The sequence below is a fragment of the Anneissia japonica genome, unplaced genomic scaffold (genome assembly GCF_011630105.1).
Source record: "Anneissia japonica isolate Jap-2015-1 unplaced genomic scaffold, ASM1163010v1 scaffold69_len1423075_cov170, whole genome shotgun sequence".
Taxonomy (NCBI): Eukaryota; Metazoa; Echinodermata; class Crinoidea; order Comatulida; family Comatulidae; genus Anneissia; species Anneissia japonica.
The window spans coordinates 1,023,874-1,038,768 of record NW_022748202.1 but is presented as its reverse complement, the minus strand read 5'-3'; the positions used below and the strand labels follow the sequence as shown (position 1 = coordinate 1,038,768).

The following is a 14,895-nucleotide window of genomic DNA, read 5'->3' as shown; positions in this document are numbered from 1 at the left end:
CCGTACGAAACATTTACATGAAACTCCACTCGGGCCGTCTCGGCTGAATCGACCCGAAAATCTCATTGCAGAATTCAGGAGGTCAAAAGGTCATCAACAGATAAACGTCTACAGAACAACTTCTGAGAGAACGTCGCTGTCTAATTTTTTAAACGAAGTGTCTATGCTTACGCCGAGTCGTAAACATTAATCATAGGCTATGCTTACGTCGATCTCAGAGCCGTGGTCGATCTATTTGAAGGGCGCCGCTTGCTGCGTGAGTACGAAAACGTCCTATTGAGCATGTGCAAATATTTTTTTTTTCTGTAGCGTGCACTTGGTGAAGTTTCAAGATGGCAGATGAAGACACTTTGCGTCTCGGTGGCACTTTCACAAGCTATGAAAAATTGTCAGAAGGTGTATCAAATTGAGAGAAAGAAAATCACATAAATTTATATAAACGATCTTCACGTAGCATCGATTCTGCCAAAAAACGTGCACCTAAAAGAAACTTCAACCCCGAATTAAAATTCTATTCAATCTATTACGCCTGCATTCATGGTTCTCACCATGTTAATAATCAGAGCTAAGTTAGTACAGCCCATATTTCGTGGTACAGTTGTTGCACATCGAATCATTTAGTTAGAAGAGAAAAAGAAATTTATTTTTTTAAGAGAGTTTCCTTTTAAACATTTCAGTTGTTAAAAACCTTGGTGCTTAAAACCGAAATATACTACAGTGTTTTGTATATTAATAACAAAATTGGATTGAAACTGTGTCACGCTCTCTTGTAATTATTGTATGCGTACTTGTTCATAATAGGAAAATTAAGAATTTTATAGGGACACGGATCAAGAGATGTTGGAAAGGTCGGGGTGAGGGATCGAGATAAGAGCACCCTAGGGGAAATTCTTGTTTTTGATTTTGCTTTTTAATTATGTACTGTAATGTACAGGACAATGTTTTAAAATCAGAATATCACTGCAGCAGCAGGTCATCTCCAACATTCTACACATCATACATAGATACATTGTCATTATTATTTCAGATAAAGTATTTTTTTATTTTTTTTTTAATTTATTTCAACAATCTTTAATGAGGGTGGTCCATCCAGCCGAAGCTGATAATTAGGGACCCTCAATACACATAGTAAGACAAAACAAAAGAGCGTATTAAACTAATTAAATTACAGTAAAATAAATAACAACCTCTCAATACAAAATTTACATAAAGAATTAATTCAAAATTAAATAAAAAACTTAATATAAAAATTAAAATAAAATTACAATATCAACATAAATTGATATAGTATCAATATCAACATAAATTGGGCTAGATAGGCCTATCTAACAATGAAGTACCAGGGGCGTACCGTGGGGGGGGGGGTCGATCCCCCTTTTTTAAATAAAGTGCCTTTTAAATATGCTCGCTTCACTCACAAATAACGCACCCCACGAATTTTGAAAGCTTCGCTAAATTGCTCCGAGTTCAGCTTTCCTCCTGCGCTTTAGTTTCGACCCCCCCGTTAGATTTTTCACCGTACGCCCCTGAGTACTGTATCACAATGAACAGACGGCACTCATGAGGAAAGTACAAGAGCTTGGCACAGGTCAAATATTTTTACACAAGGATGATATGGAATACTTGAGTAAAGTGAATTAAAGGCAGGCTAAATAGGCAAGTGCTACAGAAACTAGGTAAGGCTAGAATTGGGTCCTCGTGTGGGAATGTACTAATATGTCTGCCTCAGTTCATGACGATGCCTATTCTTTTGGAAAACTGTGGACTAGACAAAGCTCATGCCTCGACAACGTGAAATAGTAAGCAGATCAACGAGTTGACTAGCAATCCGGCGTAAGCATAGCCACTATATAATGCTTACGCCAGCCCTGTGCATGCTCAGTAATAGATCGGCGTAAGCATATCCTCGAAATAATGCTTACGTTACCCCTGCGCATGCTCAATAGATCGACGTAAGCATAGCCTATGACTAATGCTTACGACTCGGCGTAAGCATAGACACTTCGTAAAACAAAACGTTCACTGTGAACTGTACATTAGATATGGACGATATTACTGCCGTCTTTAAATAAATCCCCAGACCTCCGGTTCGGCGGCACACCAGTTCGGCGACGAGATATCCAATGCCCAAATAAGAGGTATTGTATGGAACGCCGAGTTATTATTCGTATAGAGTATTTTCAGATTTCCACAATATCTACAATATGGAAAGACAATATCAATTTAATGAAAGGTAATAAAAATAGTTATTGCAATCTACATCGTTGAAATTAATTAAAAATGTCATTATGTTTCAACGTTGTACCGGTACTGAATTTGCTGAAACAAAATTATTGAATGTTGAAAAATATATTTCCGTGGTGCTTATATTTCTTGCTTCAAATCAATCAATCAATCAATCAATTAATCATTTAAAAAACGTATATAGGCCTAGACATAATATACAACGAAACATAAAGCTATAGTACTGTAAGCTTCAAGATAGATGTAATAAAATCCACTTGCTTGGCAGTATATTCATATAATTGTCAACATTCTTCTTCAATAATATAAACCTCGATTATAGCTTTACTGTAACATAAAATCCTTTGGTTTAATCAACATATAAATGCATAATAATGTACATTCGTTTGTTTCAAAGATAAAACGAAATATATGAATCTTAAACATTATTATTATTAACTTACACACAAACCTAATGAAATCTATTGTTTTATTCGCGAACTAATGGCAGTATAATAATGCCCCGAATTGCTTAAAACCACATTTTTTGCAACATAAAGACCTGATAATAAAACACGAAATCGTGGATCTGTAGCAGCAATGGATTAACCACACACACAAATAATAAATTCCATTTCTGGGTTTAATTATCAAGATTGCATAATAATTTACATTCGTTTGTTTCAAATAGATAAACTAAATATATGAATTTAAATATTAATTATCAACTTTACACAAACCTAATAAAATGCACTGTTTTGGCAAACTAATGGCAGTAGGCCTATACAATAATAATGCCATGATTTTCTTAAAACTACATTAACTATTTGGTAACTAAAGACAAATTGACAAGATACGAAATAATGGATACTGTAGCAGTAATAGATGAACCGCACACACACACATGTAGGCCTACAGCATATACGGTACACAACTTTGCGCTTACTTGGCATTCCATACAAATATATCGCGGCATAACCTACACACATGATTACAGCTCTTCACTCAAAAGTTACCAGTGTTATAATTGGCACTACACATAGATAATGTGAAGATGTGTATAAGAGACAAATAGTAAGCAGATCAATGAGTTGACTATTTACGTTGACTAGCAATCCGGCGTAAGCATAGCCACTATATAATGCTTACGCCGGCCCTGTGCATGCTCTGTAATAGATCGGCGTAAGCATAGCCTCGAAATAATGCTTACGCCCTGTCTCTTATACACATCTAGATGTGTATAAGAGACAGGCCAAATTCGGCCAGATTTTAATCCGATTAGACGACAGTTATGTGGGTACATATTCATTTGAAATACTGCAAAAATTACAGGAATCCAGCTAACACAAAACGTTTAAGAAACGTTTTGAATTGGTTTTAGTTTGGGTTTCGTTTTTGTGGAACGTTTTAAAAACGTTTTTAAAACGATAAGTATGCTTTCTGATTGGAGACTTCTGCACAAAAACGTTAAAAAAACGTTACAAAAACGTATGCAAAAAACTTGCAAAAAGTGTGTAAAATAGAACGAAATCACAACGTTCTGTAAACGTTATATCACAACCAAATTTTCACCAATTTTCACAAAAATTGTTATCGTTTTTATAAAACGTTTTAAAAAGGATTGGCATACATTGATATTTTTATATGCTCTTTGTACTGGTTAGTTTTTGCTTTTAACTATTCTTATTATTGAATTTTTAGAGTGTGTACATGCTGTTGGAGTATTTTTTAACTACTACAAGTGTCTTATTCTGCGGACGAATCGGGTCAACGGAGATGGCTTCGGCAGGGATTGCTCAGTCGGTAGGTTTTTAAAAACAAATATTCAGAGGTAGGCACAATTGGTTGTCCATTGTCCAGGACAGGATGGTATAGGCCTAGCCTTGAAGGGACGAATGTCCCAATGAAAAACAACGTCGCTCTTTGAAAGATAACGTTGTCTATTTAACATCACAATAATTCATTATTAGACCTATAGTTGTTTTTTGAATTGTACTCCACAAATCTCAGCCGATACCCCGCACAACTCGTTAACGTCTCTATCTATTGTCGTGACGTCATGGCTCGCTGGCTCACTCTTCTTGCGATGTCTCACACTTGTGATCAAATAACACGCTGGCTCGCACTTTGGCAACACTCTTTGGCAGTCAACTCGCCCCTAGAAAACCCGCCCTTGGAAACTTGCCCCATAAAAAAATGTACACTTCCTAGACCATGCAGTCTTCAAAATAAAAATCGTAACCTTTGGTAATCAACTACATTTTCCACATACATAGAAATTTTTGAAACTTTATTTTAAAAAAACCTTAACCATAATTCACCAGTATAGACACTTTTTGACAAAAATGAAAAATTACGACTTTGTTACCCAATGAGAAGTGTTCTAATATAGACAATGGGTCGTGTCTCATATTATTTTTTATTTTTATTATTCATTATTTTCACTTGACTCGCATAAATAATTTTGTTCGAACAACATTTATATGCAGTTGTACTTCGCAGCACTTCACTTGCAATTTGCAATTTCTAGTATATGAATATATACGGTAGGTCATTAGAAATATATAGGTCTACACATTGTCTGATATCCAAGCAAGTGATTTTTCGCTATAGCAGTGGTTCTAAATATAATGACGACTTGAGTTATTCATAGAGTTATTCATTCCTGTTGTTTATGTAGACCTAGGCCACTGCCGATTTTCGTGCCACGGCACGATGAGGCTTATTGTATATTCTAAAGCAATTATGGTAACCTTAATATAAATTAAAATATTCATAATTATTTTGTCCGAAACCAAATCTATTCATAAATATGGTACCAGGTCATCAGGTCGTACTATGGAAGACTTTTCTTTCGACATTATTCCATTAACAGTACTGGAACTAACAACAATGTGTTTAACAGTAGCAGTGGTTCTGAATAAAGTAACGATTATAACTCAAATAGGCAAGATTGTTGATGATTCACTCCCCATTGCAACATCTATCAAAGACAAAACACTGTAGGCCCACACACGCTCACATTATATCACCGCCCATTAATCAGAGGTCCAATCTAATAAAATCATTCTTATCTCATTGTTTTATAATAGGCAATTTGATCTTGAGTTGAGGAAATAAAATGTGGCCGCATTTCTAAAAGAAAGGGAGTCGAGTTAAAATTCTGCGAACGTTTTTATTTGCGCCTATATTCTACAGTAGTAGCACAGCATGTACGTTTACGGGTTTACTGGGACGGAAACTGACTTGTTTTAAATCTGTATTCAAACGTATATGCTATATATTTCAAAGTCTTTCAAAATTACATCTGTATCTTTTAACCAATCACAATAAACATTATTATTATTAAAATTATTATTATTATTGTAGATATTCGCGTGATACTTTTAAGCTTCCGTGGCTGCCAGTAAAGTAATTAGCAAAGTATAACCTCATATAATAACCTAGGCCTAATTGTTATTGATTATTCCATAAATTTCAGATAATTTCTATATTATGCTTTATGCCTGGATATGGCATGGTGACCGTGTGTAATACTTACTTTTCTGTGGTAAGTACTGGTTCATTTTGTTACTACCTTAATTTTCAATCTATATTATAAAAATCATTAATGTAATTATTAAAATATGATTACAGTAATTAAAAGCATCGTTGACGCTATTAATTTCTTATAAGCAACTAGAATAACAATAATGACAATTTGCTTATTCGGTAGGCGTTTGGATCGAAAGATGACCGAAAACAGTGTATAATTCTCCAAAAGGCTTTATTACTATCATGGATTGTTTCGATGCTGTGCTGGGCGATACTTATAAACACAGAAAGCATTCTCCGTCTGCTTCAGCAAAAGGAAGAAATTTCTATGCAAGTTTACTTCTTATTTTCTCTCTAAATTGTATGCACGTTTGTGCTATCACACTTTTAATATTCATATGTTGTTCATCGTCCACACTTTATATAGGGCCTATTTAAAAAAAAAATGTTCTTAATTCAAAATTAAGTCCAAACTTATATCCTTTTATTTTTAAATAAAAATTAGCAATTCCTTGTATTATTTAAGTTTTATCATTTTTATTTTACCTTTCGATTTTTTTGGTGAAAACTTGTTTTGAGTGCGATGTATTGTTGTTTATAATTTTTATATTTTCACAAAGTGTAAACCTGCTTTTGGTTGCAGTTCGTGGCAATTTAATGATATTAGCAATTGAATATTTAAAAATCTTCTCATATTTAATTGCTTTGTAGATGTTTGCATGAATTGTTTGCCACACTTTGTAGTAATAGGCTAAACCTATCAGCTTTGTAGTAAACATATTTTTAACTGGTAGCACATTGTAACAACACATCTGTCGCACTCTGTAATAATTAACTTGATTAGGATTACTGAAAATTTCATTTAAAGTCCCGGCAAAATAGTATACCAGTATTTTTTTTTACTTTTTCAATACAGTAGGCCATAGTCTATCTCCATCTTCTTAATTTCAAGTATACAAAAATTATTTCGTAATTTTGCTTGTTTTTCAATACTTTAAGTATCTTTTTATTTTCAAGATCCTTATAATCCATTTATTGTGAATTCCATTGAATTTATTCAAATTCCATTCTTTGATTTTGATCAAATTTTATAGGTCATTTCCTTTCGTCAATAGCCATATGCCTAATCGGTAATTTGACAAAACGACTTACGTGGTGTCCTATAATAATATCAGTCAAGGTCAACATGGGTTGGCTCATAGGTCAGAGTTCTCTCTCAGAGCATGGAGGTATAAAATATACCCCCATGCTCAGAGTGTCCATCTCATTTGGCTTGGTGTTTAGGCTAGACTGTTCTGTGTAATGCCTTAAAAGGGGAGAAGGTGTTTGTCGTACAAAGATTTTGTTTCCAGCATAAATTTCCTTTAAAGTCAGGCTCCGGAGGGAAAAAAATTTTTGATATGTTGTAGAACTGATTTTTCTAAGACAGAAAAAAAGTTGTTTGACGAAAAACTGGGGAACGGTGAATGAGATACAGATATTTAATATTTAAAAACTTGGGGAATAAGGTGTAAAAATGGGCAGTTACGCCCCTTTTCCCCCAGTTTTTAAATATTAAAAAATCTGTATCTCATTCACCGTTCCCCAGTTTTTCGTCAAACAACTTTTTTCTGTCTTAGAAAAATCAGTTGTACAACATATCAACTTTAATTTTTTATTAGTTCCTATGCATGTAATGCAATAGGAACTATTCACTTGTGTGTGTGGGTATGTGTTGGTGAGTGTGTGTGTGGAGGGAAGGGGGTTGTGTGTAGACATTCTGATGTATTTAAAGAATTTTCCGTTGTTTTACTGACAGTGACGTGCCTAAGTTTCTATTATTATTATTATTATTATTATTATTATTATTATTATTATTATTATTAACATATAAAGTAGTGCAAACATAACGTAACTTAAAGTATTGTGTTTATCGCATTTAGTAAATAGGGCTAATCATTTTCAAATAAACCAAATATTGTTACACAATTTTATTTTTGTTTATATATTTTAAAACTCTTTTCTGTACACAGACATTGGGACCCAAACTTGACCCAAACTGTTTACTGTATTCAAACGTTTCAAATTGATCACTAAATAAAAAGTCGAGCGATGGTTTGCTTGGTCTTTTGTTTTCAACTTGTTTTTAATGGAATTTCGGTAAACAAGTTTAGTTTAAAATGATAATTCTGATGCCTGGGTTGTAGGAAAAAAGGGCCCCAGAAAAATGGAAAACTGAAGTAATTTTTTTTTTAATCCATAAATTTAAAAGCATTTTAAAAAAACTATTTAAATGTAACAAAATAGCAATAATTTAATCAATAAATCAGCATAAATCAATACAAAAATATATTAGTTTTGGGCAATTTCACGGAAGCAGAATCACAACTTCAACCTGACCGTAAACATAAGTTGTTATGAACACTAAATTACTTTTTTATGAGATAAAAATTGAGTCCTACATGATACAATCATAATTAAATGGTTTGGATGAGGTTTACTGTGTATTTGCGGTATTTTTCACAAAAAAAAATCACCATTGTAACAAAAAAAAAATAGGTTCTTTGAACATAAATTTATTTAATTTTGTTATTGAGATACCAAGTGAGTCATAGTACATGATACAATCGCATTGCAGTGTGTTTTGGGAGGTTTGTATGGTTTAGCATACTCCTTTAACCTTATCATACACCCTATCCTCATATTTACACTCCATTATTGATTAAATTTTTGCTATTTTTAATGGTTTGAAGATTTAAAAAAATCAGTTTTATTACTAAATTTTATCATTGGTGAGTGGGGTGGAGTCATACGTCCCTGCGAAATACCGCAGCATAACACAACAATAGCCCTATATGTGTTTTCAAATTCACTATTATTTTGCATAGGAACGTTAATCCCTACTAAGGCTCTACTGGCTTTACTTGGTATAACTATTTTATTTGTATTCTATTTAGGAACATGGGTCAAGGTTCTATGGTTTGTAAAAAACACTTTTGAATTATATTCCTTCCACGCTCCCCCACTGATCTCTATGGCGAGCAGAGTTGTCATTTAATCGTAAATAGCGATATCTTAGTTTTAAATAGAGATATCTTAGTTTTAAATAGATATATTTAAATTTTAACTGTATCTTAGTTTTCTATCTAAAACTAAGATATCTCTATTTACGATTAAATGACAGCTCGGCTCGTCATAGATCTCTATTATAATAGCTGGATTGCTTCGGCCAATCATTGTTCTGGAAAAAAAGTGAAGCCACCCACGCCATTATTATGCAAGAGCACAAGTGACGTACAAATCCTGACAAGTTTTGTGTTTTTCTTTTTGTTTTTTTCTTTTGGGTTTTTTTTTATTTTTATTTATTTTTATTTTTTTTTATTTTTTGGCATTTGTTTAAATCATTCAAACCTAATGATTCTTGCAATACTTTTTAACAATAACGATTTTTTTTTTCACATCCTCTAACCACTCAGCGCACCATTTTGCACGGTTTACAAAAGCACGAGCGATGTCGCGTTGTTTTGCACTGAGATGACATATTTGTGACGTTTTGCGCTCCCCCACATTGCATCAGTGGCTTCACTTAAACCAGCCAATCAGCAGACCAGCTATTATGTAATCAGTGTTCTCATCTAGCAAACGGGGGTCCCAAATTCAGAATTTTACTTTAGCTTTGAAAGGTTCTCAGTTTTGGTCAATGGGTATTTTCAACTTAACAATTGAGCAATCATAACATTGCCTGGAATACGCGCATTTTTATACAAGCACATGTGTTGCCGTTGAATTGCGAATGTCATTATTCTTACTTCAATAAAATGCAAAAACTCAAAACCCAAAAAGAAAAACAATTTATAAAGGTAAAAAAATAAATGCATTTGTATTTTCAGATTGGCCGGTGAATTTGTTCGTGTTTACCTACCAGCAGTTCCTGTAAGTATTACCAAAGACCATAAGACAACTTGCACTTCGTATACAACTGTGAAATCTTTGAAATGAATTACGGTACCGTATTAGACATGGTTGCGCCAGCGGGACACGGGTGCTCCCCACCCATCGGAGAGTTCAACAAAATTTGCTTGCAACATGCTTTTCAAATTCTTACTCCTCGGAGAAATTCTAGTTGGCGCGATATGAGCTCACTAACGCTCTCGTATTGACAGCGAATCGCCCCGGTAGGCCTCAATGTAAACTAAATAAAACCTTCCCATGGCGGGTTGCGTGGAGTTTTATATCAGACATTACAACAAAAAATTTAAGGGAACATGCCAAAAATATCCCGAATTAGCTTATGGTGACATCATGAGATCTCTATTAAAATATCTGTTGCTATAAATCTTTACTTCATAACACCAAGAGACTTATTTTCTGGGTGGGTTAATTCCTTTTTTCCTTTGCTCCTTGGTCTTTTCTTTGTTTTTGATTGTTTTGTCTTGTGTGTGTGTGCTTTCTTTTTTTCTCACCTTTGTTCTGTGTTCTGTCTGTATTTTTATGTGTTTTATCCTTTCTGTTTTGTCTGGCTATGTTTTTGATTGCTCTGTTTTATCTGTGTTTCTGTTGGACCTGTGTTTTGATTGCTCTGTTTTGTCTGTGTGTTTTGTCTGTATTTGTATGTTTACTTACATTTATTTGTATTTTTATCAGTATATTTTATCTGCAATTTTTAACTTAAGATGGTCCTTTTGCAATATTTTCATAATGCAATTTAATTAATTAATTATTCACTTGTTTTGCATTTGTATGTTTTTATATATATTTTTTGTATTTTTCTGTATTTTTTTTTGCATCTGCAATTTTTAGTCTTAGATGATCTTCGCAATATTTTTTTGTAAATTTTGTAATTTTTAATATTTATAATATGTACAGTATCCTATTTAAGACATCCTGTAATTGGCTTTTTGCTGTTGGATGATGTTGGAAATAAAATAAAATGCCTCGATAGGAAAATATACGGTATACGGTATACGGATTCTGCTCTAAATTCTTCTGGAAATTAACATAGATTTTTTTATTTTTTTTTGTGGTGAAATTGACACGTCGCCTTGAGCACCAAATCTTCATTATTATTGTTAATATTCTTCTCATTTTCAGTGTATATAAATATCTATCCAATATTGAATATTTTCAGTTTACCACCCAAGTTGCTTAAGAAAAGCTTACTTTTTTTTAAACAGTCCGGTTACCTTTAAAAATTATCTACCCATTTGATATTGTATTAAAGAAGTCTTGCTTAGCAAAACCTAGCATCACGTGCATATTAGTTAGAAACCGGTGGGCGGTCGCCAAATCATATCTCCATAATCGCCATGAAATATTCTGAAACCGCCACGTTTGAATTGTCTGGATTAAATACAAATTAAAATTAATTGCAAATTAATTAAATTAAAAGAAACAATGCGATAATCACTTTAATTGGCTACATACACAATAAGTCATAAGCATTAATTATTATAATGCTGTTATAATAACTGAACGAGATAACATGCAACAGCAGCCTATCTTCTTTAACAGGCCATGAGTAGACTACTTCTTATCGCAACTAATCGCGACGTTTGTATACTCTAGAGGATAATAAGCAACTAAGCATTGTATTTAATAACGATAAAACCATTATGGAGATTGACCCCTCTCTTAACAACAAAACCATTCATCTGAATGAGAGATTATAAAGTTTTTGTCGTTTTTCGTTTTGCTGTTCTGTTTTGTATGTATATATAGGCCTATATATTATATATATAATATATATATATATATGTATATATATGTGTATACGTGTGTATGTATGTGTGTATGTACGTATGTATGTATGTGTATATATATGTATATATATATGTATATATATATATATAGGGCTGAATGTATTCATCATGTATTTATATAAAATACTGTATTATTGTATGTACGTTTATAGAAAGATTACCTTTTAACATTCTGCTCGTAGATGCAAGTTATGTAACCTTGTGCAGTGTTTAAATTATTTGACATTTTATAATTAAAGTCAATGTTTTATTTCCAAGGCTTGAACGTGTTTTTAAGTAGGCCTATGCTTCTCCTTGTTTTGAGGGTTTTTTTTTTTTAATAAATTGAAAAATTGAAAAAAATTAATAATGTCTACTTAGTGTAATTAATACTATGTGTTAAAATGTTATAGTAATGACAAAAATTGTGTATCAAGATATATTTAAAAGTTGAGAAATTTGCCTGCATAATGATATAAAACAAATACAATTGCCGTATACTTTAGTATTGCTTTTGGAACTAATGTTAAATTGTATTACGTTGTTTGTAGGCGATGTTCGCTTCGTTTGTGTTGAGCCGTTACTTGCAGTGCCGTAATCACGTGATGGTAACAATGCTTGCTTTGCTGTTTACGGCGATCGTAAACATCATACTGAACTACGTATTCGTCATATCAATGAATGGCGGCACGAGGTAAAAGAAATTGTGCTATTTCAACAACAAATTTATTTTTTCTCTCTAATGTTAACTTGATAATCTAGCATTCATATTTATTAACTATTCGGTTGGTAGAACCAAGTCTTCTCGGATATGAACTTATAAGGGAGGCAACGGGTGTTTACGCATCCCCCACCCCAAAATTACCAAAGGTCCAAATTTTCAAGAGGTAGAAAATTTAAAACTCACTCTCTCACATTTTAGAAATCCATCCACCTAACCTTATTCACTAATCAGAGCAGTTTCGAGGACCGCCTCTCATTCGTCGTACAAGCAATTAGTTTTAACTGTATTTATATACGCTTTTTGAGGAATTTTAGTGTTTTCCCCGCCGCTTGCGTGTCAATTATGTACCTGTGACGGATCCAGGAATTCAAAATAGAGGGGCCAGGGAGGCAGTTCCACAGATGGAGGGTTCACCATGGCTGGGGCTGAGGTAAGAAAAAATATGATTATGGCACCTCTAGAAAATGGCACACTAAAACTTAAATTTGAATATAATTTTCTTTTTTTTTTATCCATTTTTTTAAATAAAAAAAAATAGTATGGGGTGTGTGCGGGCTGCCATTAAATCTGCCACGCGTATAAACTAATCTTACTTGTAAATTTCACTAAAATCATCTTTATTCTCGCTTGGAAATCATCTTGATACAGCAGGTGAATGTTGGACTGGTTACAGCAAGAAATAGTACACAAGACACGTCAAAAACAATACAGAAAAATTATGGTTGTCTAGACAAATATATCAGATAATATTGTGCGATTGTCAATGAATCTCTGGATCCTCTAACCAACGTCCATCGACAGCAGCAGCAACAGCGATGGAGGAATGTGATGATGACGTTTTCCCTAATGTAATTGTGCTTCTAGACCGGGTTGCACTATTCCCCCTTCGCCCTCCACTTAAATTTGTCAGAATGTTTTAAAAAAGAAAAGAAATTTGTATTCAAAATTAGGTCTGAGAGTGCCATCTCCGGCCGCCTAGGTGCCATAATTATAAATTTTTCTTTACCTCAGCATCAACCATGGTAAGGCTGAGGTGTTATAGACCCTCAATCTGTGAAAGTCTGTCCCTTGCCCCCTCTATTTCGTATTCCTAGATCCACAACTAACAGTGGTGGGTTCAGAAAGACCTAGTCCTAAATGTTTCAGAATTTAAAAAAAAAAATAATAATAATGAAAAAATAAAGTGATATTCAAATTGTATTAAAGTTCAATTTCTGGCCATTTTGGAGGTGCCATAGTCATTAATTTCCTGCATCTGTGAAATGTCCCTGTATCCGCCACTAAAAACCATTTAATACATGCATCTTCAGAAATCGATCAAATAAGACCTCAAATGATATTTTAAAAAATGCATGTGCTCCGCCCACTCAATCATAGCATCTGGCTCGTGTGCACTTTAAAGAACCCATTGCATCTTTCGGAAGAGTAAGGAGTTACCCCGATGTTATGGTTCATTTCAGTCCCTGTCGTTGCTCGTGTTAACCAGCGCCGTAGATCGATACTTTTTTAGGTTCGATGTGCGCGTCCATAGCTTGGTCCAGCAATGAAATATTCCATCGCGATGTACGGTACTGTAGTAAATTCACCCCGGCTTTGAGCTTTTTGCAGATGAGACGCAAAAAATCGGAGGCACAGTATCGAACTATTGATCTATGACTATATAAAATTGCTTATTATTATTATCATTATTATTATTATTATTATTATTATTATTATTATTATTATTATTATTATTATTATTATTATTATTATTATTATTATTATTATTATTATTATTATTGTTATTATTATTATTATTATTATTTCAGCTGGTCAGCTGGCTCTTTAGTTATCTCTCAGTACGTGTACCTCATCATTATCATAGCGTACACAAGCAAGTATGTGGAATGGACAGGTAGGATGTGATGTATACTACTGGTTCACTGTTTTATTACTATCAAATAATTTATATTACAGTATTATCATTATTATATATACTTGTATAATCACATGATAGTAAAAACGGTGCTAAAATGATCGAACAATGATCATCGTTAGTTATTGAACATAATCATTAGGCTATTCGACCAGCGTTTCTACCATTATACATTTAGGCCTATAGTATATAATTCATATCATGTGATCTGTCTCTTATACACATCTAGATGTGTATAAGAGACAGTTATTGTATGTACGGATTCTGTTTAGGACAGAATTAGAAATTTAGTGTGTGTGTGTGTGTGCGTGTGTGTGTGTGTGTGTTTGGGTGTGTGTGTGTGATGATCATTAAATTCTTCTTTTTTTAACGTAACATTTATTTATATATTTATAGCATTACCGCAAACGGTTTAGAGTTTATCTCTATCATATCATGATGTATTTATAAAAATCATCTCTTCGGAGACCTCGTCTTGTCGTCAAATACGTATAATAAGAGAGTGATCTTTATTTTCCATGAATCAAGGACTAGTGCTGTCAAATACGCATGTGCATGAGTGTGAAGAATGAATCGGATTTAATCGGTTTAAATTCCCAACAAACTCAATGGCCAAATTGTTTAAGGAGTATGCATATATAGAAGGTCTCGGGTCCGAGTCCCGGTTGGGGCACCAATTTTTTCACACTCTCAGATTCCTGTTTTTTTTAACGTTTAAAATGTATTTATAAATATTTGTACAAGTCATACAGTATTAATATCTGTCTCTTATACACATCTAG

The 14,895-nt window shown here is 33.3% G+C and overlaps 1 protein-coding gene across 1 annotated transcript; it reads left to right on the top strand.

The window, feature by feature from the left end:
• Positions 1-3,912: 3,912 nt before the first annotated feature.
• Positions 3,913-14,159, top strand: LOC117120768 (multidrug and toxin extrusion protein 1-like). Its single transcript, XM_033265850.1, has 6 exons — positions 3,913-4,026; positions 5,705-5,773; positions 5,939-6,087; positions 9,627-9,669; positions 12,026-12,168; positions 14,007-14,159. Exons 1-6 carry the CDS (start codon positions 3,934-3,936, stop codon positions 14,101-14,103), a joined length of 594 nt encoding a protein of 197 aa, XP_033121741.1. The 5' UTR covers positions 3,913-3,933; the 3' UTR covers positions 14,104-14,159.
• The last annotated feature ends 736 nt before the right edge of the window (positions 14,160-14,895 follow it).

Bases quoted from the DNA above. Each gene is read 5' to 3' on its own strand.
- LOC117120768 (XM_033265850.1), top strand. From the start codon at position 3,934: ATGCTGTTGGAGTATTTTTTAACTACTACAAGTGTCTTATTCTGCGGA. The intron at 6,088-9,626 runs GCAAGTTTACTT...TTGTATTTTCAG, and splicing joins CAAAAGGAAGAAATTTCTAT to ATTGGCCGGTGAATTTGTTC. The intron at 9,670-12,025 runs GTAAGTATTACC...CGTTGTTTGTAG, and splicing joins TTTACCTACCAGCAGTTCCT to GCGATGTTCGCTTCGTTTGT.